The following is a 25,058-nucleotide window of genomic DNA, read 5'->3' on the forward strand; positions in this document are numbered from 1 at the left end:
CAGACTTACTGAGCTGATAAGTTACCCAGAGAAGAGTGAGCAGGAACCATGCTCTAGTCTGATGTGGATTGACGGGCTCCTCCTCCTTAGGAAAGGCTTCTATCAGAATCCCCATGTGCTGTGGGGCAGCTTAATAGGAACCAGTGTATCCCCAGGGCCAGCCCAGGAGAGTTCCAGCAGGTGGTTTGAATTGCAGATCACCTGCGGCTACTGCTGGAGATTGGGGATGGGGATCATCATCTGATGCAGTCTTAGCCTCTGCGGTGAAGCTCCAGATACTGTGAGTCAGACTGAGCAGGCTTTTTGCTGGCAGTGAACAATAGTTCTTCATCTCACAATAGGCAAATGCAGGGCAACCTGCTTTTTGAGAAGGTTGCCTATGATGGGAAGCTGTGGCACCTTGTACTTCCCCCTACTGCAAAGTACGGTAAACCTGTTCTCCATGCTGCCTCAGAAAGGGGGAGTGGCCATAGAGGTGTAGCCTGTGTCCCTTCTCTACATGCTGGCTTCGAAATTTGATCAGACCCAAAGCAGCATTGGTTATGCCTGGCTTGTAAACTGAGACACCAAGACTTGTTTAAGATCATACAACGAACTGGTTGCAAAACGAAGAAGAGAAGCAGAGTCCTAGCTCTCAGGCTATTGTTCTAACCACCAGACCTAACATTTCCCTCGTGAAAGTGAGAGGTGGATAACATTATGCACAGTGCAGGCAGGTGGTGTGTAAGCATCTTCCCACACAACCCTGCCAATCCTCCTCCGGTGTGACTTGCACCACCCTTGATAATCCGGAGTTCTGACAGCCATGCCGTTGCTGTCTGCCAGACAGCAGGGTGGCAGGCAGCAGTCATGGGCTATGTGACTGAAGTGGTTCTGCTCTGGATTTCCCACAGCACAAAGGTGATGGTGTTTAACTTGTGGAGTGGAGAGAGTGAACTTTTGGATTAAGCCAGTTGATCTCCATACCCTCCTTCCCTTCCCGTGTCAGCCCTCATTAATAGTTGTGCCCTCTGGGGTTAGAGCAGCACTCATTGGCTGGTAGATCAGCAGAGCCAGCTTTCCACAGCCTCAACAAGGTCCAGATTAAGGGCACAAGAGGGGAAAAAATAGCCGTACTAGTAACGCCAATGATGTGGGGTTTCAAGGTTGTGCATTCTTGATGTATGTGGGCTGGGGCAGTGAGGGGAGGGAACCCACTGAAAGCGCTCCTTGCAGATCTTCCTGCTAAAACCACAGGTGAGTCAGTGCCTTCGGGCTTGTCTACATGAGGAAATTTACCAGCAGAACTGTACCGTAAAGCTAGACTGCAATAGTTTTGCTGGTAAATTTCCCTGTGTAGATAAGCCCTTAGCCTGGTACCGGTTTGTACTCCAATGTGGAGTTTAAAAACTAACATAGCATCCAGATCATCAGGGGGTCCAATATTCGAGGAACCTCTGGCCTCTGCTCCACTGGGGTACTGGTGAATTGATTGTGTAGAGCTGACTTTCTCTCTCTCTCTCCACCTCCACAGACAATATTACCAGGCCTGTAAAACAGGTAATATGGACCAGGCTCTCTCCATATACTTCCTGCTGGGATGGCTAGGAGGAGATTCCTTAAATCTAATAGGCTCTTTCCTGGCCAATCAGTTGCCACTACAGGTAATGATTTAGGCTTTTCTGTGTGATTTGCGTTTTGGCTGGCAAGGAGTAGTGTCCAGATTCTCTGTGTGGGTGGTAGGGAGGAGAAAACCGAGCTCATTGGTATGACAGGGACTCCCTAGCCAGTGCTGCGCGTGTGCACGTGTGTGGTGGGGGAGTGAGTGGAGTTAGGACACTTATTAAAAGAATGACCATGATTGTGCTTGCTGTTCTTTTTTTATAGGGCAAGATTGTTACAATAACTAGAGATGGGCCTGAGCCATGCAGTTGGGATCTGGAGCCAAAACTCTCCAATATGCAGGCGTGTCTGGCTCAGGGCTTTTGCTTCAGACCCTTCTCACTGTCTGATCAGTAAAGATCACCTTCTGATTGACAGAGGAGATATGACCCAGGATAGAGGCTGGTGTGTGGTCTGAGACTCTGGGTCTAGGCTCTGCCAGCGTCTTGCTCTATCCAGCATTACAGGCAGCTAAGATCAGCTGACTTACTTGCAAATTAATTTCTTGAGCACATGGGCAAGAAACGTCTCTTGCCCTGTGGATTTTCTGAAGGATGCACTGAACTAAAGAGAAGCCCCTGAGTTTCTGGAGGTTGTCTAGGTCATGGTTGTGGCCTGAGGGAAGGAGGTTTCACTCTGTAAGACCAAGAGATGTTCCAATGTCATGCATAGTCTGTCTCTCTCTGATTCATTTTCTTACAGGAGGGAAGGCTAGTTGGTGAAAATCCAGGGCAGGGCATCTTTTCTCCTGCTAGATCAGGGTGGTGAAAGTGGAGCCCCAGAGTTCTACATTATCCCCATTTTACAGATAGGGATAGTGATACTGACCTCCTTTATAAAATGCTTTGAGCTCTACTGATGACAAGCACTGTGTAAGAGATGGGGATTATAACTACTACATTGTAGTGTCCCTCATTCTGGATGTGGCCTGTGGAGATCATAAGAGCCAGTGTGCAATGCCTCTGGCTGGACCAAGGGAGAGTTTCCTGGCTGGGCCTTGTAGCTGCCATTAGCTGATCCTCTATAATCAGACTGAGGAAAGCTGCTAGGCTGAGCAGAGTCTGGGAGTCCATCTGTGGATGAGCTGAGGAAGGCAGTTCTGCCATATGACTGACTGACTGTGTTTCCTCCTGCAGGTTTACACTGCCATTTACTACGTGCTGGCAGACTTGGTCATGTTGTCTCTCTACCTCTACTACAAAGTCAAGAACCAGAGCAGAGGCTGTGAGTTGATAGTTACTAATGCAATCCGGCAACACTTACATTTTGCAAATGCAACTTTGAAAGCTGCTTCCTCCTGCAGTGGCACTAATGTTGATGGCTCTGGGAGGAGCTCAAGCAGCAGCCTGCTGGGTTTAAACATTTTTCCTGTTCAGCCAGGAGAGCACAGCAGGGATATGGTGACCAAAGGACACCTCAGGGTAGCAGTACCATGAATTTACACTATTAGAACTGTTAGCAATAGGAGGGCCCTCTTTCACACAGGGGCGAGCATCTGATTTCTCTCGTGAGATTAAGAAGCCAAAAAATTCCCAAAGGGCTCCAGGCTAGAGCCAGCTTAAAATCCCCTAAACACTAATGCATTGAGAGAGAAATACTGTAAATACCAGTTAGCTGTAAACTAGTAAAAAATGACTGGCAACTAGACTAGCAAGTGAAATCACTTACTGGGTTCAAGGCTTGCAACTTAGTCTATAAACATGGAAATAGCTGCGGAGCAGGAGCTCCAGCTATTTCTGAGCTGCTGCTTCTCCTGGCAAAGAGTCTGATCTCTTGGCATCCTGGAGCTTCTGTAATCTGCCTCTAAGCGTAAACCAAAGCTATACTGGCCTAGGGCAGTGGTTCTCAAGCTGCTGCCCGCAGGCCACTTCAGCCCAATCAGCACACAGCTGTGGCCCATGTGACACCATCAGGGCCATACAGGTTGTGTATGTATAATATCATAAAATGTGTGTGGATGCAGCCCACGTAACATACAGAGAGCTGCCTATGCGACCCACAGTGGTAAATAGGTTGAGAACCCCTGGCCTAGGGCAGAGGTTCTCAACCCTTTTCTTTCTGAGGCACCGCCCACCGCTGCCCCCAACATGCTATAAAAACTCCACGGCCCACCTGTGTCTCAACTGTTTTTCTGCATATGAAAGCCAGGGGTACCAAGCTGGGCAACTACCCGTGGCCCCATTCCACAGGGGCCCCAGCAAAGCTACGTTGCTCTGGCTTCGGCTTCCGTCATGGGTGGCAGGGCCCCAGGCTTTAGCCCCACGCAGCGGAGCTTCAGCTTTCTGCCCTGGGACCCAGCGAGTCAAATGCTGGCCCTGCTTGGCAGACCCCCTGAAATGTGCTGGCAGCCCCCGCAGGGGGCCCCTGTCCCTGACTTGAGAACCACTGACCTAGAGCATTTCCTGCAGTATTAATGGCAGTCAGCTGTGCTTTGGGTCCTCTGCTAATCCCCAGACGCTACCCTGTGTTTTGATAAATATTCTGTGTTTGAGCCTAAGTAGAACTCCTCCATAGGACTGGTTTATAGTAGAGTTAGACCTATATAGTGCCTCTTTCCCAGCTATGTTCTAGCGTTGTCATTTACTACGGTATGAAAATTAATTAAGCCATAGAAGAAACACTAAGAGGAGGAAACAAACTAAGAAATATCTTTAAAAGGGTGAGGGGTTAAAACCAGCCTGGTGATTTGCAGCTTAGCTGTTATTGCAGTAATGCCTAGAGAGAAAGCACATGCACATAACAAGAAATAACCTTGGCCTCCAAAGAATTCACAGTCTAAATTGACAAATGGATGAAGGGCAGGAGGAAGGGAGTGAGTGCTATTATCTCCATTTTACAGATTGGGGGGCGGTGAGAGGGAGGTTGGAGAGATGACATGGCTTGCCTGAGGTGTCACAGGGAATCTGTGGCAGAGTTAAGAATAGATATAGGGTTTGGTAGATGCTTTTCCTTACCAGGTATGCAGTCCGGGCCTGAAACTGTTGAAAAGGGCAGTAACAGAAATGTCACTTCAAAGTTCAAGAAGATTTCCCCCCCCCCCTTAGATAGGAGGGGGCACTGGAAAAGAGAAGCAATATGGCTCCATCGGGACATTTTTAGTAACCTGAATATATAAAAGGAATCCACAAAAAGTGGAAACATAGACAAATTGCTAAAGATGAGTACAAAAAAATAGCACAAGCATGTAGGGAGAAAAATCAGAGAGGCTACGGCACAAAATGAATTACACCAGAATCGGGGCCTTAAGTATGTGCTGTTGAGTATTATTAAGACAGAAAAACCTTAAAGGATTTTTTTTAGCCTTGGCAGTGTTCCTTTTAAGAATGTTAAGCTCAGAATGATTTCCTTTTTCATAGTGGATGAATTGGCCTTATCATGAGATAGCAAATGTGGTTTTTTAATCTCTCTGAAGTTACTTGGTACTAACTATACGACCACAGGCTTGCAACAGAGTGTGCCTAGAGTGGAGCTGGAGGCGTGACTTCCTGCTTAGACAGAGTATCCACATTGGCATACTCCACACTCCAAGTGCAGGAGGGGCTATGCACTGTTTGCCTAGGGTTTCAGACAGGATCATAGTTGGGGTGGCCAGCCTGTTCTGCAGCCATGACTGCACTTTAGTTTCTAGCATGCTGGCTCAATCAAGCTAGTGTGAGGGTCTCTCTCGTCAAGCCGGAAGCTACGCCTTCCGGCTTCAGTGCAGACCTACCCACAATGAAACTGAATGTAGATTTTTAGACTTCCTTTTATTCTACAGTTTTTCCTTTCTTCACTAGGAGGTCTTGTAATGGCAAAAGGAGGGACCTTTACTCTTTAACTTTTGAGTAATCAAATATCTGCACTGAAGGCAGGTGCTGCTAACCTGTGATGTGTTTAAATGACTGCCGCATGCATTGCATAGCCCTTCCCCAGTACCACCATGTGAGGAATGGAACTTGGTTATGGAAGGCCTGCCTTCAAGAGAAATCTGAACCTGCCACTGCGGAACTGATGCCTCCCTCTTCTGTAGGATGACACTGGCCCTGGTTTTTCTGGAGGTGATGGGATGCAGATTTAACTGGAATCCAGGTTGCTTCGTGTAGTGCATGGACCCACTCACTCCGTCTCATTGGTGGCACTTTGTAACTCACCTCTGCTTTCTCTTCCCAGTCTCTGCTCCTATTAATGCAGCCTTTGCCTTCGTTTTTTTGGGAACGGTGTCAGCCACATCCTTGCTGGGCAGAGCTGGCTCCACAGTTGAAACGGTGACATTTAAAGGGAGGACTCTTCTGTCTGCCGCAGTGGATGTGGCTGGATGCGAGGTGAGCCCCTCTTGATATATGGGGGCAGGGAGGAGGCTGAGGATTTGTGGGAAAGATGAATAATCAGTTTGAAATGGGAATGTCCCACAGAGAGGGAGAGCTGGCAATCTTGTCATGTGACAGTTTCAGCCAATAGCTAGCCAGGCAACTCAAAAGAACTATTGACCAGGTGGAAAGACAACAGTGCATACCTGGGTTTGGTCAGTCATGGACTTTAAGGTCAGAAGGGACAATTATGATCATCTAGTCTGACCACCTGCGCAACGCAGGCCACAGAATCTCACCCACCCACTCCTGTAACAAACCCCTAAACTATGCCTGAGCTACTGAAGTCCTCAACTTGTGGCTTAAAGATTTCAAGATGCAGAGAATCCTCCAGCAAGTGACCCGTGCCCCACGCTGCAGAGGAAGGTGAAAAACCTCCAGCGCCTCTGCCAATCGGCCCTGGAGGAAAATTCCTTCCCAAACCCAAATATGGCGATCGGCTAAACCCGGTCATGTGACCTCACCTCTGCCACCAGATGCCTGTAAATCCAAGGATACAGTTCTGCATGTGCCTTGTACAATGCATAACAGTTTGGTGTTTTATGTCTTGCCCTGCAGCCTTTCACCAAGAAGGAAATCATTGGCTTCACTGTTGGCTCGATCGCCTCCTTGTTATATCTCTTCTCCCGAGTGCCCCAGATCTACACTAATGTAAGTGACCCACTGGAGGTGGGGATGGGATCCAACCCGCTGCTGGGGTTATCTTTCCTTGGGGAAGGTGAAAGGAGTTCCCTTTCTGCTGAGATTCCAGAGCTGGGAGTAGAGGAGTTTCCTTTATCCCTAAGGGCTGCTGATGCAAGAGGCAGAGGGCTCCAGGCCAATAACCAGCTGTGTTTCCAGAACCTTCCCAAGGGCCATCTCTCTGTATTTTCACACTGGGTCCTGATTGATTTAACCTCTTGACTTCCATGCAGCAGCTGTTTCTCCCCATTGTAAAGGTGGGACGCTAATTTTGCTTAATATTTTACAACTGGAGCTGAAAGACTATTGCTATTGAGCCCACCCCATCATTTAGGATTCTGTTATGGTGGATATCTTTGGGGAGTGGGGGGGGGGAAAAGAGCGAGATGAACAAGGGATACAGATGCTGGCCAATTCTCTAGGATACAATTCCCATTTTTAATTTTCCCTGCTCTTCTTGGAGTATCTACTATGGTCACAGCAGAGCATGATCAAGTGACCCTAAGCATGCCAACACTGTCTAAGAAGCTTGTCCTTCAAAGAGTGGATACCAGCACTCAATAAGCTTAGTCATCATCTAGATCCTCCTCCCTTTGCATATCACCTGGGAATCCATGCCTGGTATATCTAGAGTATTTCCGCTATCAAGGAAGTCTTTTTATTCTCCAGCCCCTTCTAATATGGCTTCCTCTTCCAGTTCAAGAGGAAATCTACCAAAGGTGTCTCATACTGTCTTTTTGCTTTGGTGATGCTGGGGAACTCGCTGTATGGAATAAGTGTGCTTCTGAAGAACCCAGACCGAGGGCAAGACGAAGGCAACTACATCATTCATCACCTCCCCTGGCTGATTGGCAGCCTGGGGGTCCTGTCTCTTGATGTGATTGTATCCTCTTCTGGTAATGCTCCCTGCCCCAAGTTTCTGTGGTGTTGCCAGCTCGTTATTTCTAATGCTCTGCACAAATAACCATTAAAAAGCTGGTCTCTTCTGGGATGGTGAGTGGGCAGGGCTGTTCAGAGGCAAATTTTTGTTGATGCTATTACACAGCCAACCCATGCTTTGCAGCTGAAGTCTTTCCCCTCCGTGTTACAGTGATCTCTTACAATAATGTTGGAACAATACATGCTTATTATAGTTCCTAGCATGAAGGGTCCCTGATCCTCTTTGGGACCTCTGGTCACTACCCTAATACAATGAAATAGTCCTTATTTGTAGATCTCAGAGTGCTTTACAAAGGAGATAACCATGATTATCCCCATCTTACAATGGTAACCATGCACCTCTTGGCATAGAAAGAACCAACCAACCTCTAGTTCCCCCCAGAACTAAAGGCTTCCTCCCTAGACAGAGCTTCCTAATTTCTCCTATCTAGACCTTATGTAACAGAAATAAGGCTTAACACCTCCTCAGATCTCCTTCCAATTCCTTGCCTATCGGAAGGGAAGACCTCGCACTTCTGAGAGAGAGGCCCTGCTTGGCAAGCAAGATGAACCCCTTGACAGCTGACAAAGGAACTGTCCCCAAGCAAGAATGGATACTGGTGAGAACTCTGGCTTCAAACTAAGCCATAGCGAGTTGCCATCTGGTTCCTAGACCTGTTTTTGGGTGACTCCTGTTAACAGAAGAAGATGTCAGCCAGTGTGCGGTGTGATGCTTCCTGCAGAAAGTGCTTGGCCATCTGTCAGAGGACTTTCCTGGTAGATATCACCTGCTTGTAGTGATGACTCAAAAGGGATTAAATATTGTGACATTTCTGTACCTGGATCATAGTCACTTTTAAAAACTAGCTGAATTTGATTCCACTTTCCTCCCTCCCTTCCAGAAGGCTGCCCTGAGCCAGCTCTGCATCAGACATTACTAGCAAGAATGAAAAATCTCTAGGGGATGGAGGAAAGATGAGGCTGTCTACCTTCCTGTTTTAAGCAAATGAACACAGATGCTGAGAGTGGCTGCCATTTAACTTCACCTTCAAGGGTTTATGCACAGTGGCTCAGTGGCTCCCTTTGCCTATCTGAATAATGTTGCACATTCTTCTTCTGGCAGTTAAGGCAGGGAGTGAGGCCAGTGATGGGGTTGGAGAGAGGAGTTTTAATACGTGTGTGTGTAATTTTATTGAAATATTTTGGCAGCCAACTTTCTAGAAAAATAAATCTTTGTCTAACATGTCTCCCTTAGTTTTTATTTTGATTCCAAAGGACACTTCAGTTTTGGCTTGTCTCCATTCTCTTCCACTTGTACAATTAGTCTTTAAAATGGCTTGTGGGGTGACTACCCCCTACCCGTGGCCATTCACTTTCTCCTTGTGAACTTTCATTTGGTCCTCGCTGAGAGTTTTTCACATCCATTCTTTCCCTAGAGGTAAGCTTTTTCCTTAATTTCTAAAGCAGATATGCTGGCAGAGACTACCATAGCTGTCTGCCATGTAAGATGGGCAGTATATCCACACTCACAGCCCCACCTTACCCATGTTTTAAGTATTAGCTGTCCGCTGAGGTTGCTGGGAGATAACTGCTCCAGACAGCAGATGCAGGATGGGCCTAGACCAGCATTTCTCACGTGTGGCCACCAGAGGCTTTTCTTGTGGCCACAGCCTCCTGCACTGTGATTGGTGTAGGGGAGAAGGGGGCAAAACTGTGGCTTGTTTCCCAGGGCTGCCAGGAGGGGTTGGGTCCTGCCCCCTTTGAAGGAAAAACACTAGAGGGGCAGGCAGCTGGCCAATTCCCCACTTTCCCAGGGACGTAGGGGGGCAAGCTTCAGACTCCATGCAGTGGCAGGCTCTGATTCCAGGCTCCAACCCCAGGCCCCGCTGCCTCCCTGCCCATCTCCCCCCCCATCCAGGGCTTAATTTGTCCCAGGGCTTGCTGGGGCTGAATAAGTCTGCTGTGAAAAGTGATATTAACAAATATCACTTTTCACAGCAGCAGACTTATGGCTAGAAAATCTTTTTTTAAAAAGCCAACAAAGTGCCTTATGTCTTTCTATTTTGTTTAGGTCCAGTAAAGAATAGACAATTGTACACTTATTACTGAGTCTGAAAACCCATTGCATAAATAAATTATAATGATGGACAAGTCGGTACATTTTGTTTTTCCTAAAGTTAGTTATTTTAGGAAAAATGGTCAGCGCAGCCACTAGCAAGAGTTAGTGACCATACTGTGAGGCCACCCAAAAACATGTTGTGAAAGCTCCTGGCCTAGACTACATTCCCCCTGAGCCATCATGTAGCTGAGGAGGCTGTGGCAGCTCTCTAGGTAATGACTAAGTCAGAGGTGATTCTCAAACTTGATCTCTGGGAGGAAGCTAGTCTTCCCCCATTCTAGGGTGTTCGGTGACAGAGAGAGACTTAACCTCATACTTTGGTTTAAACCAGACACTAACCACCCCTTTTCATTTCACAATCCCTTGAAAGTAGAATTGTTAGTGATAGAACTTGCAACTATTCTGGGTATGAGGCCAGACACGGGCAGTGCTGCTGTAATAATCCTTCACTGGGTTTTACAGTTCCTGAATTGCAAAGAGCACTCCTCTCCCATGGAAAAACTGATTTGGAGAGGGGAGGTAAAAAGCTGTTGTAATTCCATAAAAGCTAAATGAAGCACTCACTTTGCAGTGGAGTCTGACACCAGCTCAGTAGTAGCGGGGCCCTTCCCGGGCTGCAGAAACAAGTGTTCTACAACAGAGCCTTCAGAAGAAACAGGTCAACTAGCTGACAGAACCAGTACAGCACAGCAGTGTGTGAATGGGGGAATCTATAGCCACTATTAACCTGGCAGTACTGACTGGCAGAGGTAGGGCAAGCACAAGAGGGTGGGAGCTAGGCCTCTTGTATTCTATTCCTAGCTCTTACTATGACCTTGCAAATTACCTTCTTTGGGTCTTAGGCTTACACATTTGTAAAATGTGAAAAGTATTTACTTATCCTGGACTTTTCTATGGCTTAGAGATAAGAGCTTTACTACAGGCAGGAGTGGGCAAAATCCAGGCAGAACATCCCAACCTGGCACTACATCTGTGTCAAAGTAGCTGGTCTGGGCTCGTGAGCTGAAGAGCTTGAACCCCAATTCCATATCACAATACAGTGCAGAAGCGTCTTCTACCGAGTCAAACAGAGCTGTTGTGGCTACTTGCATTAGAGGTGGGAGTGTCTCCCAGCCTTGCTCGAGTGGCACCGCTGCCCCTTCAGCAAGGTTTTAATTTAAAAAAAAAGCAGGGGGGACATTGTGCTATGAGCTGCCTCCTCTGCACTGTGGGTCCAAGCTTGGGGGGCTAGCCCTTGCCCCAATGTCCATGTTCTCTCTGGTGTGCTAGCTTGACCACGGTTAGCATGTATCTGTTTACCCAGACTAGGAGGTACGCTCCAGCTGCAGTGTAGATGTACCTTAGATCCCTATTACTTCAAACAAGCCTAGGGCACTGCACCCCACATGGGTGCAACAATGGGCCAGTTGGTGGCTGCTGATGCACACTTGGCCTTGAGGGGCAGTCAGTACTGGCCCAGTGGCAGGAGGTAAGAGGCTGACCGGTCACAGCTTATATTGTCCGTATCTGTTGTAAAGCAGAGAAGGAGAGAGGCTGTTCACTAGTGCTACACAATAAGCATGTGCTTGCATTCATCGTTCAAGAAGCCAGCGACACTGTTATCCAGATGCAGCTGGCCCAGGGGATGTGCACAATATGTACACTATATATCTTTTTTTTTGAAGGAAGAAGAGGAAAGGGAGCACCTGCCTTTAAAGCTTCCCTTCCAGAGGTGGTGAGGGGATTAATCTTCAACTCATAACTTTTGTAGGAAGAGGGGGGGAAAGGGAACGGTTTTTTTTAAACAGCTGGATGGTGCACAGTAGGTACAGTTCCTAGAGCAGGAAGTCAGCCTGTAGCAATTCTGTTTGCAGTACAGCTCAAGCACAGGCTCTGGCAAGCAGGTGAACACAAGACTTCAGGTTGTTTTCATCATCCTTGACTTAGAAGCCTGGTTCACAGTCCTGTACTTTTCATTATAAAGTATACCAAGGAATTAATATACCTGGCTCACAGTAGCACTAAATTATTAGTCCTTTGCTACTAAAGGGAGGAAAGCTTTTTTTTTTTAAATGAACAGGTGCTTAGGGGCAGGATATGTGAAGCTTTCCCCCATCTAGCTTTGTAGTTGGTGGCATTGCTCTGCATAATCAGGAGCACTGGTTCAGCCATGAGGGGGCTGTATAACCCCACACAACCTCCCTCATCTAGTCACCAGGTAGCTCTCGGTAATCAGGATTCCACAGCTGCTACAAACCTTCCCCTCACATGAGGTGGAGCAGCTCACAAAAGAGTTCTCTCTAATCTAGGGAAAGAACACAGCCTGTACCTACATACTAATCCCTTCTGCATTGTTTCACTGCTGATCTTAAAATAAGGAAGAGGCCAGGAGGACAACTTAATTGTATGGCATGATTATTGAACTTTGGCCAGGGCTCTGATAGAAAGAAATTACATGTCTTACAAAGGCCCAATTTAAGGAAATTGCCCTAGTGGGAATATTTTTGAGAGATTAGTTAATTACACTCTCCACTGCTTGATTCTGTACTGGCTTCTACCAAACTGATTTTTCCAGGAGTTCTCCCACTAACTTTCCTGAGGAGAAAGATTAAGATTTTCACCCTAATAATTACTAATTCATGAGTTTCATAATTCCGTCTTCTTTTGTGCCTTTTACAAGAGGATGGACTTAGATTGACTGTCAGGAATAGCTCCTGAACTTTCCCATGCTCACTTCCTCTAAAAATCCTGCCAGTTTAAGAAACTCTTCCATTGAAGTCCATGTTTTAGTTCTAACAGGAACTACAAAACAGATTAGCAGGTGTAAAACAGCATATTGAAATTCAAGGGAGCAATGCCAATTCACTGCAGTTAAGGAGCTGGGCCCCTATTTGTAACCAGGTTAGGCAACAATGCTTCATAACTAAATTCCCTGCCATAGCAATATTTGAAGCATAGACATACACACATTATATATATATATATATAAAAAAAACCAGCTCTGGGTTAGAGCTGCTTGTGCTGTCATACCTAGACAGCTATCTATTGTTGGCAAATCTTTTCTTTCAGGAAAATGGAAACAAAGTAACAGTTTCAAAAGGTGATTAGCAAAGTTTGACTCAGATTTCTGGACTGAAGCCTCAATTCAGCAGAGTGCTTCAATATACTTAACTTTAAGCATGTTCAAAAATATTTTGCTAAATCAGGGCCCTTTACACACAGCTATAGCAGTGCTCATCACTGCAGGATCTGGCTTTACATTAAATGAGGTTTTAGAACTATGGGCTCTGGCCACTTACAGGTGTTGATGAGGGGCTCACCATTCCTCTGGTCCGGCTACATGATGCTAAATTACTTTTCCAGGTAAGCACTTGCAAATAGGCAGGGAGGTGGGATGTAGTATACTTGATTAAAGTGTGGTCCATGTTTTAAAGATGCATGAGAACCTCTTATTTAGAGCCACACATTTTCTCCAGTCAGAGGCTGAAAGTCTTATCAGAGCTAGACCCTATCACTTGCTAACTATATTAGTCAGCAAGAGGGAGATACCTTGGGCAGCAGCAGGGAAGAGTTATGTTGACAAGGTATTAGAGGGACACCTGTCTTGGGCCTAGCTGATGGTACTTCGGAAGCCAGAGCTGTTCCTGGTGTACTTTGAGAACTAGAAAATTGTATCTAAGGACAAATGGAGATTAGGATCCCATTGTCTTAGATACTATGTAAGAGCCTTACCTAGCCAAAAGGTGGGAGTGGAACAGAGAAGTGACTTCCCTCATGGTTACACAAGTCAGAGACAGAGTTAGGAATGGAACTTAGGTCTCGAGTCCACCACATTCCCCATCAGACAATGCTGCTTCTGGATAGGTAGCATGAATCTCTCATTTGACTGTATGTAGACAATGCCTTACATAAATCCTACTATTGTAGACTAACTACACAGGTATAGTTAAAGCAGTGCAACCACCCTAGTGTGGATACACTGATGGCAGTACAAAAAGTGCTTATAAGGCTACAGATTATTTTCCTGTAGGGGAATAAGCTATACCACTAACTACATTCACAGTAGGTGATGTATCACTAATGGCTGATTTTAAAAGTTATATCCCTCACTAGCATAGTTCTGTTACTTAAGTCTAGGTGTAGACCAGGCTCGTATTGCTAGCAGTATAATCCCTCTAACGTATAATATTAGTCTCACCTGTAGTTAAATGGGTAGGAGGAGCTTGTGAGAAAGAAGCTTTAGAACAGGTAACAGGTAGAATTAGAAACAGCAGGGAGGAACATGCTGCTCCCCAGCCTAAGTTGACATACTATTTTCAAACTTCAGGAGTTATTACAAATTTTGCTCTAACTTCAGAAGTTCCACATTACAGAACCAAATGGCAACACCACAAACTCAAATGTTACCCTTGAGGTTGCAGACTTTTAAGGAGGGAGGATGTACATTTACTCCTTAGCTCCAGTCCTTTCACATGACCTGAATTAGAGACACCAGAGGTCCCATGGGTAAAAACTCAGGCATGGGGCTTTAATCACATGCAGATGTCTGAATGTTAAATAGGTCACATTGGAACAGCATAATTGGAAGTACTTTTTTTACTCTATCAATATTTATGCCTACATTTTCATTTCACATTCACAGAGGGTCATCCAGAGGATAATTCTGTAGGCCAGATGCTGACAGCTCATCAGGCATTTGCTCCCTTCTCCCTCTCATTGTATTTTATGGGAATTAATCAACACCCACTATAAACAAAAAGTAAGCACAAGACCAGATAGTATGTTCAAAGCTGCTTAAAATGTGTCTCCATAGACTTACTAAAACCCATGTCAGGCCCCATTTGCAACTCAGACTGATGGGAAAGCTTGACTAACCTCTACCACTTCACCATAGTTGGGCTAAAGCTTAAACTGAAGACTGACTACGGCTAGCCAGATGCTTCAGTTCTGTGATATTCCTCTGAACCAAAAAGACTGTGAGAAGACAGTTTCCCAATAATAGGTCATCTCTGTAAATTAATGAGCAAAGGAAAGAGTTGGACAGATTATTGGCTACTTGTAATGACTTCAAATCTCTCCCACTACTGGTGTATCTGAGCACCTCCCACACATAAATGAGTTTCTCCTTACACCATCCCAGGTGAGGTAGAGAAGTATCCTTGCTTTACAGGTGGGGAACAAGAGGCAAAGATCAAGTGACTTGCCCAAGATCACACATGGAATCCATGGCAGAGCTGACAACTGAATCCAGCTGTCCTAATCCAAGGTCAAGCACAAAACCATTCTTCCTCAAACCATACAGTGCAACTGCAAATTTGGACTGAGGTCAGTATTAAAGTAAAAGGTGCTCTCCAGTATAATACTGGCACTGCAGGAAGAAAGGAAGGTAAAGGAGATAGGTTAGCTAATCTAGCCCAGAGCAAGGGTGAACAGATGATACGGCAAGGGATTGGCAGGTGTTACCCAGCATCATGGGTCACCAGTGAAAGCTGTTGCCAGCTGAGGATAGAGAAAGTATATGCAGGTCAGGCCAGATTGTTCTCAGTTCTGGGGTGAGTCAGATGAAGTCTCCTAACATTTCTCTCACTTCCTTGGCAGCCAGTTGAACAAATTTCTAAGATGTTCATAATCAACTTAATAAAGGGAAACATTGGCAACTCCCTTACAGCATTAACTTAAGCTACTCGAAGTAAATGTGTTAACATAAGAACAGCCATACTGGGTCAGACCAAGGGTCCATCGAGCCCACTATCCTGCCTTCCAACAGTGGTCAATGCAAGATGCTTCAGAGGGAATGAACAGAACAGGCAATCAAAGTGATCCACCTCTTCTTATCCACTCCCAGCTTCTGTTGATAGCTATGAGGAGTTGAGTTATGAAGGGGAGTCACGCCCCCATCTTCCTAGGAGTGCTGCTTGCTGGGGGAAGACTGAACCATGGGACAAATGTCACTCTTTACAAAAAATTAAAGCCTTTTACTTTCTTCCATGAGCAGCCCCCTGGATTAGATTTCCCAAATGACAGTTAGTCAAAGCCTGACCTGACCGTGAGGGTGAGATGCACTTTCCTATTCCTACCAAACCACCCGCCATCTTACATCCTGGCCTTTCATGTCCCTCCTTCAACCCAGTAGCAAGTAAATACTGTCAAAAACCAGAGATGAGACATGGTGGGCTCAGTCGTTTTGTGGTGTAGTGTGAGGCTGTCTGTCCACTATGCACCCCTGCTGGTTCTCTCAGGAGACAGGCCATGGACTGAAGGGACATGGAAGCTGATGGTCTTATGGACATGGTTCTTCCAAGAGAAAGGCCTTCCAACTGCCACTTAAAAGACATTCTTGGTGTGAATAAGTAGATTTCTGACCACAGAGCTACATGTCTTGCTCCTTCCACAAGCACTAAATTCACTTACGTAAGTTAAAAAGGTGTCTAGGTGGAAATGAAGTGGCCGAACAGCTTTTCACTAGTGCCATTGCTTAGAATTGGCCACATTTAACATTGCCAAGTGTTGGTTAAGCCTCTCTTCTCCCCGAGTGCTTTAACAAACAGGTTTTACCTCAACTATGTTCAACATACGCAATGATGCCAGATATTCTAATTATTCTCAGAATACATCTGTTCCACATTTGCTATATGCCTGAAGCTCCAATCCCAGAATGCAGCAGGGTGCCAACATCCTCATGCCAACATCTTGAAAGTATGGCAAGCTAATGAAAAACACAGCCACATAAAGCTGGCGAGATGCACCCCTTCTGTGACTAGCAAAGTAAATCAAATAGTCTCCCTTCAACCAAGTAAGTTTCAGCTGATCTTGGTGTGAGACAAGAAGAACTCACTTGCTTTCTGTGGCCATACTGTATAGTAGTTTAAATTACAAACGTCTGTATATAGACAGGGCAGCTGCTCCCTACTCCCATAAAAGAGTGCATCATGAGCATAAACGCTAAGCAATGAGACAGGAAGGAAGAAGAAATAAAAAGGACACTGGATGCACATTGCTTCCCAGGATTTTATAATTTTTATTTTGTGGGTTTTTTTGTTTTTAGTATGGAGGCTCAAGTATAAGATGTAGATTCAATTTAAGCTTTACAAAAAACAAAAATCAAAACAAAAACCCCTTTTGCATTCCATAAAAATTGACAGAAAGGTGCCTTGGAACAGGCTATAGAAGAGCAGAACTTTCAGTGGGTCCCCAAATCAATGCTTCCTTGCAAGTCTGGTTTAGTCAGTATAGTACAACACTGAGGAACACCCTCTCTTCCCTCCCTCCCACCAGCCGTCCCCCATGCCCAGTCCCCACACATACGTGGAATACGTTTTTCCAGTTTTTCCTCTTTCACACACCACAGTATTTAATAAATTTTGTTTTACATTTTTTACACCAATGTAACAAAAGGCGGGGGGGAGGGGAGGAAAAGAAACAGAATGAATGGTGTTTATGCATATAAATGGGAGAAGAGGGGGAAAAACGCATGATTTCTACAGAAATATATTCTAAGGTCTCGATAGTAAAATGTGGTGCAAAGTAAGCTTCAGAGACTGAAAAAGTTTGTACAGCTTTATTCATGGGGAGATGGCGGCATATGGATAGTAGTGGATGCAAATTGTGATGTAACCAAAAAGGGGGGTCTGGGGAGAAAATGAATTTTCTAAGAAAGGAATCTAATGAGTGCATGGCATGTCTTGTTAACATGAAGAGTATTTTAACTTTGCTGCTTTTTCTTCAAAGCCTCCACCAGGTCATTTTTAAGAGCATCTTGTTTTGATTTGTCTGCAAAAGTCTGCACAGACCTGTTGGGAGGAAGGAAACAAATTAAAGTGGGACATTTGAAAGCAGTGATTTTTAACAGGTATTCTTCTGGGATTTGAGGCAATAGCAGGCTTAGAGGAAACAACCTCTATTTGCCTGTTGCAAATACGGAGGACAAAAGGTAAAGTGAACACTTTTCCGCAAGTATAGCAAAATTCACTCTAACAGGGAGTCACCACAGATATACTTCCTCTGAAGTTCCACTACCTCCAATTCTTGGGGGGAGAATCCCAATCCTTTACATTAGATCTTGGGAACATCTAGTTGTCCCTCAGACTGTGTGTTAGAGGGGATCAATCTCAAAGTGATCATGACGTTAAGGTAGATAATCCAGCAGTTATTCTGTGGCAACTCTGCAATGGACCTGTTTGCAGGACCTAACAAATAGTCCAGGTAATGAATATCTCAGTATGTGGCAGCCATGCGTCATACCATCCCTTCCAATGCATTTACTCATGGGAAGAGCAGAAGCGGCTTTACAGAAAGACTAAGAAGTTTCTCTCTTCTTAGGGCAGAGTCCAAATGAGAGTTGTTTTAACTCTGGCTTGTGAAAGCTGCTTTATGGAATAAATTACCAAGACAATGAATCTCTCCTGTCTGTCCATGTGCTTCGAGACACAAAGCATTAGGTTCACCTAGGCATTCGGGCAGCTATTGGTTTAAGTTTAAACAGATAAAAATGTACATTAGAAAGCTAGAGATTTTTAAGAAGCTAGTCTTTGTATTTTCCTATGAGCTACGATGTAGCTGTTGGAAGGAAAGTACTCTTTCATTATGGAATGGAGGCCCACTAGCTACAAACCCCATCATAGGCTTCTAGCAGATCGCATCATATAAAAAAAATTCCAACAAGGAACTCTTGGGGCTTATGCTGTCACTGGTACCCTAAGCAGGAAGTGTTCAGTGGCATCTCTGCTGCTGCTCTGGGGATCGGGGGAGAGTATTTTCCTTCTTAAGGAGTTAGCAACTGCAACAAAGCAGACCACTAGAGCAATTGTCAACATGGGATTGCAAACTCCAAGAGGATGGTGAGCAGATCTCAAGGGGTCGCTGTATGGGAGAGGTTGAGAGCCACTGATATTAGAGCAGTTTAACTTTTAAAAATCTTTATTTTTGAGCTGAAGCTATAGATCTATAACAGATGAGATATTTCCGATATCTGCTGGCAGTTCTTGAGAAAGTCATATGATGAGACAATTCTGCTTTACACATACTATTCCTTTATCCCAGTTCTTTACTAGGGGTACAGAATGTCCAGAGATTTCTGTTCAGGCATTTATTTGCATCTCCAGTTTATTCTTTATCTACAGTCATCAACTGCAACCAAAGCAAGTGAAGTAGAATAGATGTGATAATGGTATTGCAGACAAAATAGACCCTGGCTTTCTTAGTAAATGGTTTTAGAAAAAAGCCACACATTTAAAGAATCACCTTGATTTTGCTTATTAATACTTTCATGGACACGGCTAAAGAATCTTTCAGCTGTTACAGCAAGGTACAATAAAGATCCCTAGTTAAAAAAGGGATTTTATAACTGATCAGATAACAGAACAATGGCATTGGCCTTTTAAAGAGATGCTAACACCTCAGGGAAGCTATTAGCATCCAATTTAGTAGACTCCTCTCCATATATTCTATATTTTACATTCTCTCCTATGGTCAGGGCTACGTTATTCCTGGGTGCTCGTTTCTGAACAGCAAGTCCATTTTTTGTATCAGAGTTATTTTTCTAATGTTCTTAGAAAGTATTTCCATCCTCTCGTCTCTGGAGAATTCAGTTGATTTAACATAAATATATACATTTTATATTTGCATTTGTCACAGGTTAAAGTAATGGTTCTGAGCCATCATCAACAAACAGTGCTCATTTTCCCCTCCGTCAGCTTAGCATGTTTAAGAAGGCATCTGTAACTCATTAGGAATTGGAGTGGAAGGTTAAACTGGCCCAGGGTTAGTCACTGCCATGCATCCTAAGCAATCAAAGCTCCAAGAGCAACCTACAGTATATGAGCAAACCCCTTTATAACTGGCTGTGCACAGCACAGGGAAATGGAGGCTAGAAACATTTCAGTAGCGTGAGTGGAGCTGCATTTTCAAGCTCCAAGAAAGACTCAGATATACAAGGCAAAAAGAGGATTTGGAGGGAAGGGGGAAATCAGCATTGGTTGCTATTGGCCTTGGAAGTACCAAGACCAAAGGGCCCTTTGTATTTCATCATTTACAATGGAAAGGACAGCTATTTACTTCCAAAACCTTCCTTCTATTCAGAGGGAAAGGAGTACTGTAAAATTACAAGGAATGAGTAGTCTATAAGATCTGTATAGCTGCTGGAAAAAAAAAAAAAGTGACGGTGCAATTGTAATGGAGCCCTAGGGTTTTGGGTCAAAACAGTGACTATGAGCTACCACCACTTTGGGTACGTGGCCATCTACTGTATAATTGCCCCCCAAGACAGAGTGCAAAACAAAACTGGCAAATCCCCCCACGTTTCAGTGCACAGAACTCCCTACAGTGGGAATAAAGATCAAGGCATTCATTGGTTCTATGCAGGTGAAATAAATTAAAAGTTGGTCATCAGTTTGCAGGAGTGATGGGTTAGTTCTGGTTTCAGTTGTCATGCATAGGTAAGACAGCCTGTTCTTGGCAGGGTGAGTCCTAGTTTAATGCTGATTGTCACACCTCACAGGCAGGGGTACCTGGATTGGTTTAGTTATCAGGCTGGATGTAGATCTGACGCTGGGTCAACACTTGAGAAAGCTCCCTCTGCAACTGCTTATACTTTTGGTTGTCGGGGATAGCATCAATAGATCTACAGAGAGTAGTTCAGAAATGAGTGAAGTAGAATAGGGAAAAGAACAGTCAGAAGAACCCAGTAACAGACAGCTGGCATCCTGGAAGCCACTAGGAACGAGTTCAGGAAGAACAAGTGTAAATACACGAGTCAGAGGAAACAGAAAAGGTGAGATGGAAAAGCCAGACCCAGATACTCTGGGTGATAACAGATTACCTCATTAACGCACAAAATAGTAGCTCTTTTAGACTGAGGTATTGGAGAATATATTGCATAGATTCAACTACAGGGATTTTCAGCAAGGTTCACACAGGAAAAAATAATCAGTTACATATTTCCATGTGATGTTAATGGCAGCTGCCTGGCCAATTCCCCACATACCACAATGAAAATGAGGGACAATTTTCAACTAGCACTTCATTAAATAGGTCTGTCAAGTACTAGGACCCACTCCAGCCAAACGGCCATTAGGAAGGCAGCAGAAGTAGCACCATAATTCTACCATTGCAGGGCAGACCTGCTGATGCTTTCATACATCAGTATACATGGAAACTGCAGAATCTGCATATTTGTCTATTGTGTTTTCTGCATTATTGAACTATGCTGGGGAGTCCAATTTACAGGGTGGAAGAGTTTACTTAGCATCAAACACCTCTCAGTTCTGCACTTTCCCCCCCAAGAGTTAAAACACACCAACCCAGAACTTGCTATGCAAAGTTCCTGATTGGACATGATCAAGGTCCAAAGCCTCACACAACTTCCCTGCAGAAATACACAGCAGGCTCGGCTCATTCACTTGGTCTGCTCTGGTAAGCTACATTCCAGCCTGAGGGAGTGGGGAAGAAAAGAAGTGGTGCATTTTAAAAAAAAACTATAAACTCTGTTTTCATAGAATCGCCAGTTCCTTATGATTGTTTGGCATTTGAGAATTATTTGTAAGAATAAGTTTAGGTCTATGAGTCAAAATTTAATTACCCAGCACACAAAACCTTCAGTCTGAATAATTAAGCTGCCCATTAAAAAATAATCTCATCAAGCTACAGTACCTTATTGTGCTATGCTCTTCTTGAACAGGGAACAAGGGGTTAAAGTGCTGCAAATTCCTGTAGTTGAAAGGTGTAAGAGAAATGTTCTCTAAATACACCACTACTGGTGAATGTTTCCAAAACCCAGTGAGGTGACTAACTGGAGATATGGAAAGGGGAAGTTCTAGCAATGGAATGCCAGTCACTGTTTGACTGTGGGACAATACTGCAGGTGCTGCTGGGAGAGGGAGAGGGGCTAAGTGAGTTCTAAGAGCCAGCTGTGGATGGTCCATTACCTCAGCCCATTAACGATGTCCTTTGTTTTTCCAAAATAAATCTCATTCAGCGTACTTCTGATTTTGTTTTCCATGTCCTAGAAGAAAGGGAGAAGCCAGTCTATTAATCATTGCAGTTGTTTCTATGGTTATTAAAAGTTACTCCAGTCTCTTGTGAGTACCCCTTCACCGGCTCAGTTGACTGTATTGAGATGCAATGCTTTCCACAGCATGATTTGGCCCACTGTATCCTGTTATTTAAGTTTTCATGTCAGACTGTGTGCCCCACTTCTCCTAACAGCTGCAGATTCAGCTCACATTAGTGTCTGAGGATTCACTTTGCTCCTGGTTACTGTGGAAGGCTATATACACTAAATACCTGTCCAGAACCACAAGAGGGCAGTTTCTGTTCAGGGATCCAACTCGTATCCCACTGCAAACAGGACAGCCCATTTGCCCCCTCTTAGTTCCAATCCCTAACAGAACGAACTCCCAGGTTCTGAGTCAGCCATTTAAGGAACCCAAGAAGTTACGGGTTCCATAGAACGAAGTTGAATTCTCTGAGTTGGTGGCTAATGGCACAACTGCAATATGTTTGGAAGTGATACTTTTTCCCCCAGCAACTTCAGTCTCGCCTGAATTACTGGCCACCCCTCCTCTGACAAAAGGAACAAAAGCAAGTGTGTTTTATCCTGGACGCTTTGAGTGTCTGGTGGTCTCTAGCAACAGTATTATGTGCACACACTCATTTAACTACGAATTTTCTCCCCTCCTTCCACAGTGACTATGAAGTCTGAAATCGATGAGGATAAGAGCTGCTTTCAAAAATACGGTGTGCTAAAACAGCAGCCAACCAAGTGTTGCTCCACACCCCTTTTCCAGCAACTAATGCAATCTTAGCCTTGACTCTTAGTACACCGAGGATAAGACTGACAATTGCAATGAAGTCAAGTTCTGTGAAAAGCAACTGCAGAGCACTTAATGAGCACTTCCTACACGCTGACATGTCAGCTGAAAGGGCAGCTCTGTATACTATGGCATGGCTTTCAGTAATTCTGTCAAAAACAATGACTCTGTAAGTGACTCCGGGTGGGAAAGTGTTTACTAATACTAAGGACACGGCCATTTCATTTCCAGGAAGGTTATTACTGTATTGAGTGGGGGAGAGAGGTAAGGAAGGAGTGACTAGAATTGTGCAGGAAGGACTTTTCACAGCTAAGAACTATTGTGAAGCACACAAAGGGTCTTAACTCATTAGACAGCAAAGATGGCTGGGAAATATAGCCTCGGTACAACGTAAGTTACTAGAGCTACGATGGTCCCAGTGTACTTACCTCTACCAAGCGTCCAATATTGGCTATGTGTGGAGAGGAATCACTCACAGTTTCATCTTTCTCCATCTGGAGAGAAAAGAAATAGAATCAGTTGTAATGGAGAAACAAGGTGGGAAGGGATACATGATAATTCCACATACTAACAGCAGGGATGGGAGAACGTGGGTAAATGCCAGTGTTGTAGAGTAAACGCAGCCTTTTTCAGAATAAGGTCAGATATAAAATGCATATGGTTTGTTAGCCAAATGGGAAACCCCAAAAGTACAAATCTCATTAGTGAGCAGTACACCAGCTAACTCAAGCAACCATCTCGCATGAAGGACAAGTCGTCCTCAGACTGGAGACAGAGTCATGTTGGTGCGTCCTTCAAACATTTCTCAGTAATCCCATTTCACCTGCAGTAACCCCACAGTACCATGAGAGACCCTTTCTGTTTGCACCAGCACTCGCCTATCATCTCTAAAGGGGATACGTGTATACTGCAGAGTTGTCCATGCACTGTCCATTATGTGGCTGCAGTAGATACACAATGCATGCAATTATTCTTTGATGGGGACAGAAAGAAGGGGGACACACAAGCTGTCTGGATTCATAGCCACTGGAGCTATTGATGAGGTGCACATTGCATGGAGCTGTCAGTCTAAAATCTGGGGTCTGTCCCTGTAAAACAGCTGTTTTTTATTCTTCATCTCAGCACTATTTGTAATCGCATATGGGAGCAAATTCGGTATTTTCAGATCTTCCCAGTTATCTGCACTTTGGAAATTATTTATCTTCCAACGGAAGTGGGAGCAAGACAGTGGATGTCCCAAGCTGCTGTGGTTTGGGAAGGCAAGACCACAGCAGCCTGCTAACGTTAGCGATAATTTAGGTTACTGCCCGGTTACTGCCCACCTTCAGCTGCTACCAAACTGCAGGCACACAGAAATAGGAAGTTCCACCAAAATTCATCTCTTATTAGCGAGAGCAAAGGTGTTCTAGACACTAAGTACTTGGCACAGAGGGTTCTACTTTGCAAGGCACATATAATTAAAACGCCAAACTTTTAACATGAAGTTTCTGCAACCAAGACAAAGCTTAGCCCCACTATTGATGCTATTGTTTTAATGAGTAAAATCCCCAGTTATGCACTGCAGAACACTTGCTTAGGGAAGTCTGAACAGGGGACAGCCAATGAGCCAACTGAGACTTAGAACCCCTTTCCCCACTGAGAGTAAGTTAGAGCTGACACTAGAATACCATGTTCCCTTTACAAGTTCTGCCTCTACTTAGAGCAACCTAAGGCAGCATTCATCTGGAGACCGCAGCCAGCCCCGTGTAATCTGTAAACCTGTGGTGCTAGTGAAGAGATTGGCTCCTCTGCTGCCTTAGGTGAAAATTCTTCTTGCTAAATGTAGATATGCTGCCAACCAGTGAATATCAATCCTAGGACAGGCAACCGATACAGATGTGCTGAGAAGGCATAAAAACGAAGAAGGGAAAAAGATGTTGTAGACAGGGGATTCTTCAGAGAGTTTCAGTAATCCACTGAATTCTCTTATCCATCTGTTCCTGTCCCTCCCTCGAGGTCTAGTCTGGAAATCTAGTGCAGCTACAGGTTTCTCCTTTTAAGTTAAGTGTCTATCAAGCCTGGAGGCGCATTTAATTAAGTTGGAGCCTTGAAGACAAAAAATAACCTGGGAGGTGAGGGGAGAGAGGGGGAAGAAGAAAGTTTAATTTTCCCCTTAGTCAGATTGTTTACATACAACGGAGACATGTTGCCTAGAAAAAGAATCTGACCGCGGAGAGGATGAACATAAATCTGAGCTATAACAAGCACACATTATGGTGAGGTTGGGGGGCCATCAGTATATTGACCAAATGTGGGACACTGGGGCATTGGCAATGGTTGCTTTACTTCCACAGGCTCCCCACTGAATCTCCTCCACACCTGGTCAGGCCCCGCTCACTGGCAAAACACAATCTGAAAATAGAATTATTTTTGTAAAACGTATTTTATTACGTCTCCATAAAATCTGCTGCCAGAAGGAAAACATTTTTATGTGCTGTAGAAGCCCAGATGTTATGAGAGACTGTTTTAAGGGAGTTCGGAGTCAGTCCGCAGCCATGTTATACAAACAGCAGCTTTTTCTTCTTTTAA

The 25,058-nt window shown here is 44.7% G+C and overlaps 2 protein-coding genes across 8 annotated transcripts in view; one reads left to right on the top strand and one right to left on the bottom strand.

Annotated features, from left to right (window-relative positions):
• Nucleotides 1–25,058, top strand: part of SLC66A1 (solute carrier family 66 member 1) — a 44,953-nt gene that overhangs the window by 8,847 nt on the left and 11,048 nt on the right. For 3 of the 5 annotated variants that reach the window (XM_073316777.2, XM_073316778.2, XM_073316779.2), the window contains 6 exons: nt 1,514–1,643; nt 2,778–2,865; nt 5,791–5,942; nt 6,546–6,638; nt 7,366–7,551; nt 8,077–8,832. In XM_073316777.2, the coding sequence (XP_073172878.1) occupies nt 1,514–1,643; nt 2,778–2,865; nt 5,791–5,942; nt 6,546–6,638; nt 7,366–7,551; nt 8,077–8,172 (745 nt within the window). In that variant the 3' untranslated portion in view covers nt 8,173–8,832. Of the gene's footprint in view, nt 1–1,513; nt 1,644–2,777; nt 2,866–5,790; nt 5,943–6,545; nt 6,639–7,365; nt 7,552–8,076; nt 8,833–25,058 lie in introns of those variants that run through there. The other 2 variants (XM_073316780.2, XM_073316781.2) reach the window with 2 other exon arrangements.
• CAPZB (capping actin protein of muscle Z-line subunit beta) overlaps nt 17,228–25,058 on the bottom strand; it is a 109,380-nt gene continuing 101,549 nt past the window's right edge. For 2 of the 3 annotated variants that reach the window (XM_073316785.1, XM_073316782.1), the window contains 4 exons: nt 22,919–22,984; nt 21,606–21,682; nt 20,190–20,302; nt 17,387–17,474 (listed from right to left, as the gene is read on the bottom strand). In XM_073316785.1, the coding sequence (XP_073172886.1) occupies nt 20,200–20,302; nt 21,606–21,682; nt 22,919–22,984 (246 nt within the window). In that variant the 3' untranslated portion in view covers nt 17,387–17,474; nt 20,190–20,199. Of the gene's footprint in view, nt 17,475–20,189; nt 20,303–21,605; nt 21,683–22,918; nt 22,985–25,058 lie in introns of all 3 variants that reach the window. The other variant, XM_073316784.2, reaches the window with a different exon arrangement.

This window comes from Lepidochelys kempii, chromosome 18 (genome assembly GCF_965140285.1).
Source record: "Lepidochelys kempii isolate rLepKem1 chromosome 18, rLepKem1.hap1, whole genome shotgun sequence".
NCBI classification, from domain to species: domain Eukaryota; kingdom Metazoa; phylum Chordata; order Testudines; family Cheloniidae; genus Lepidochelys; species Lepidochelys kempii.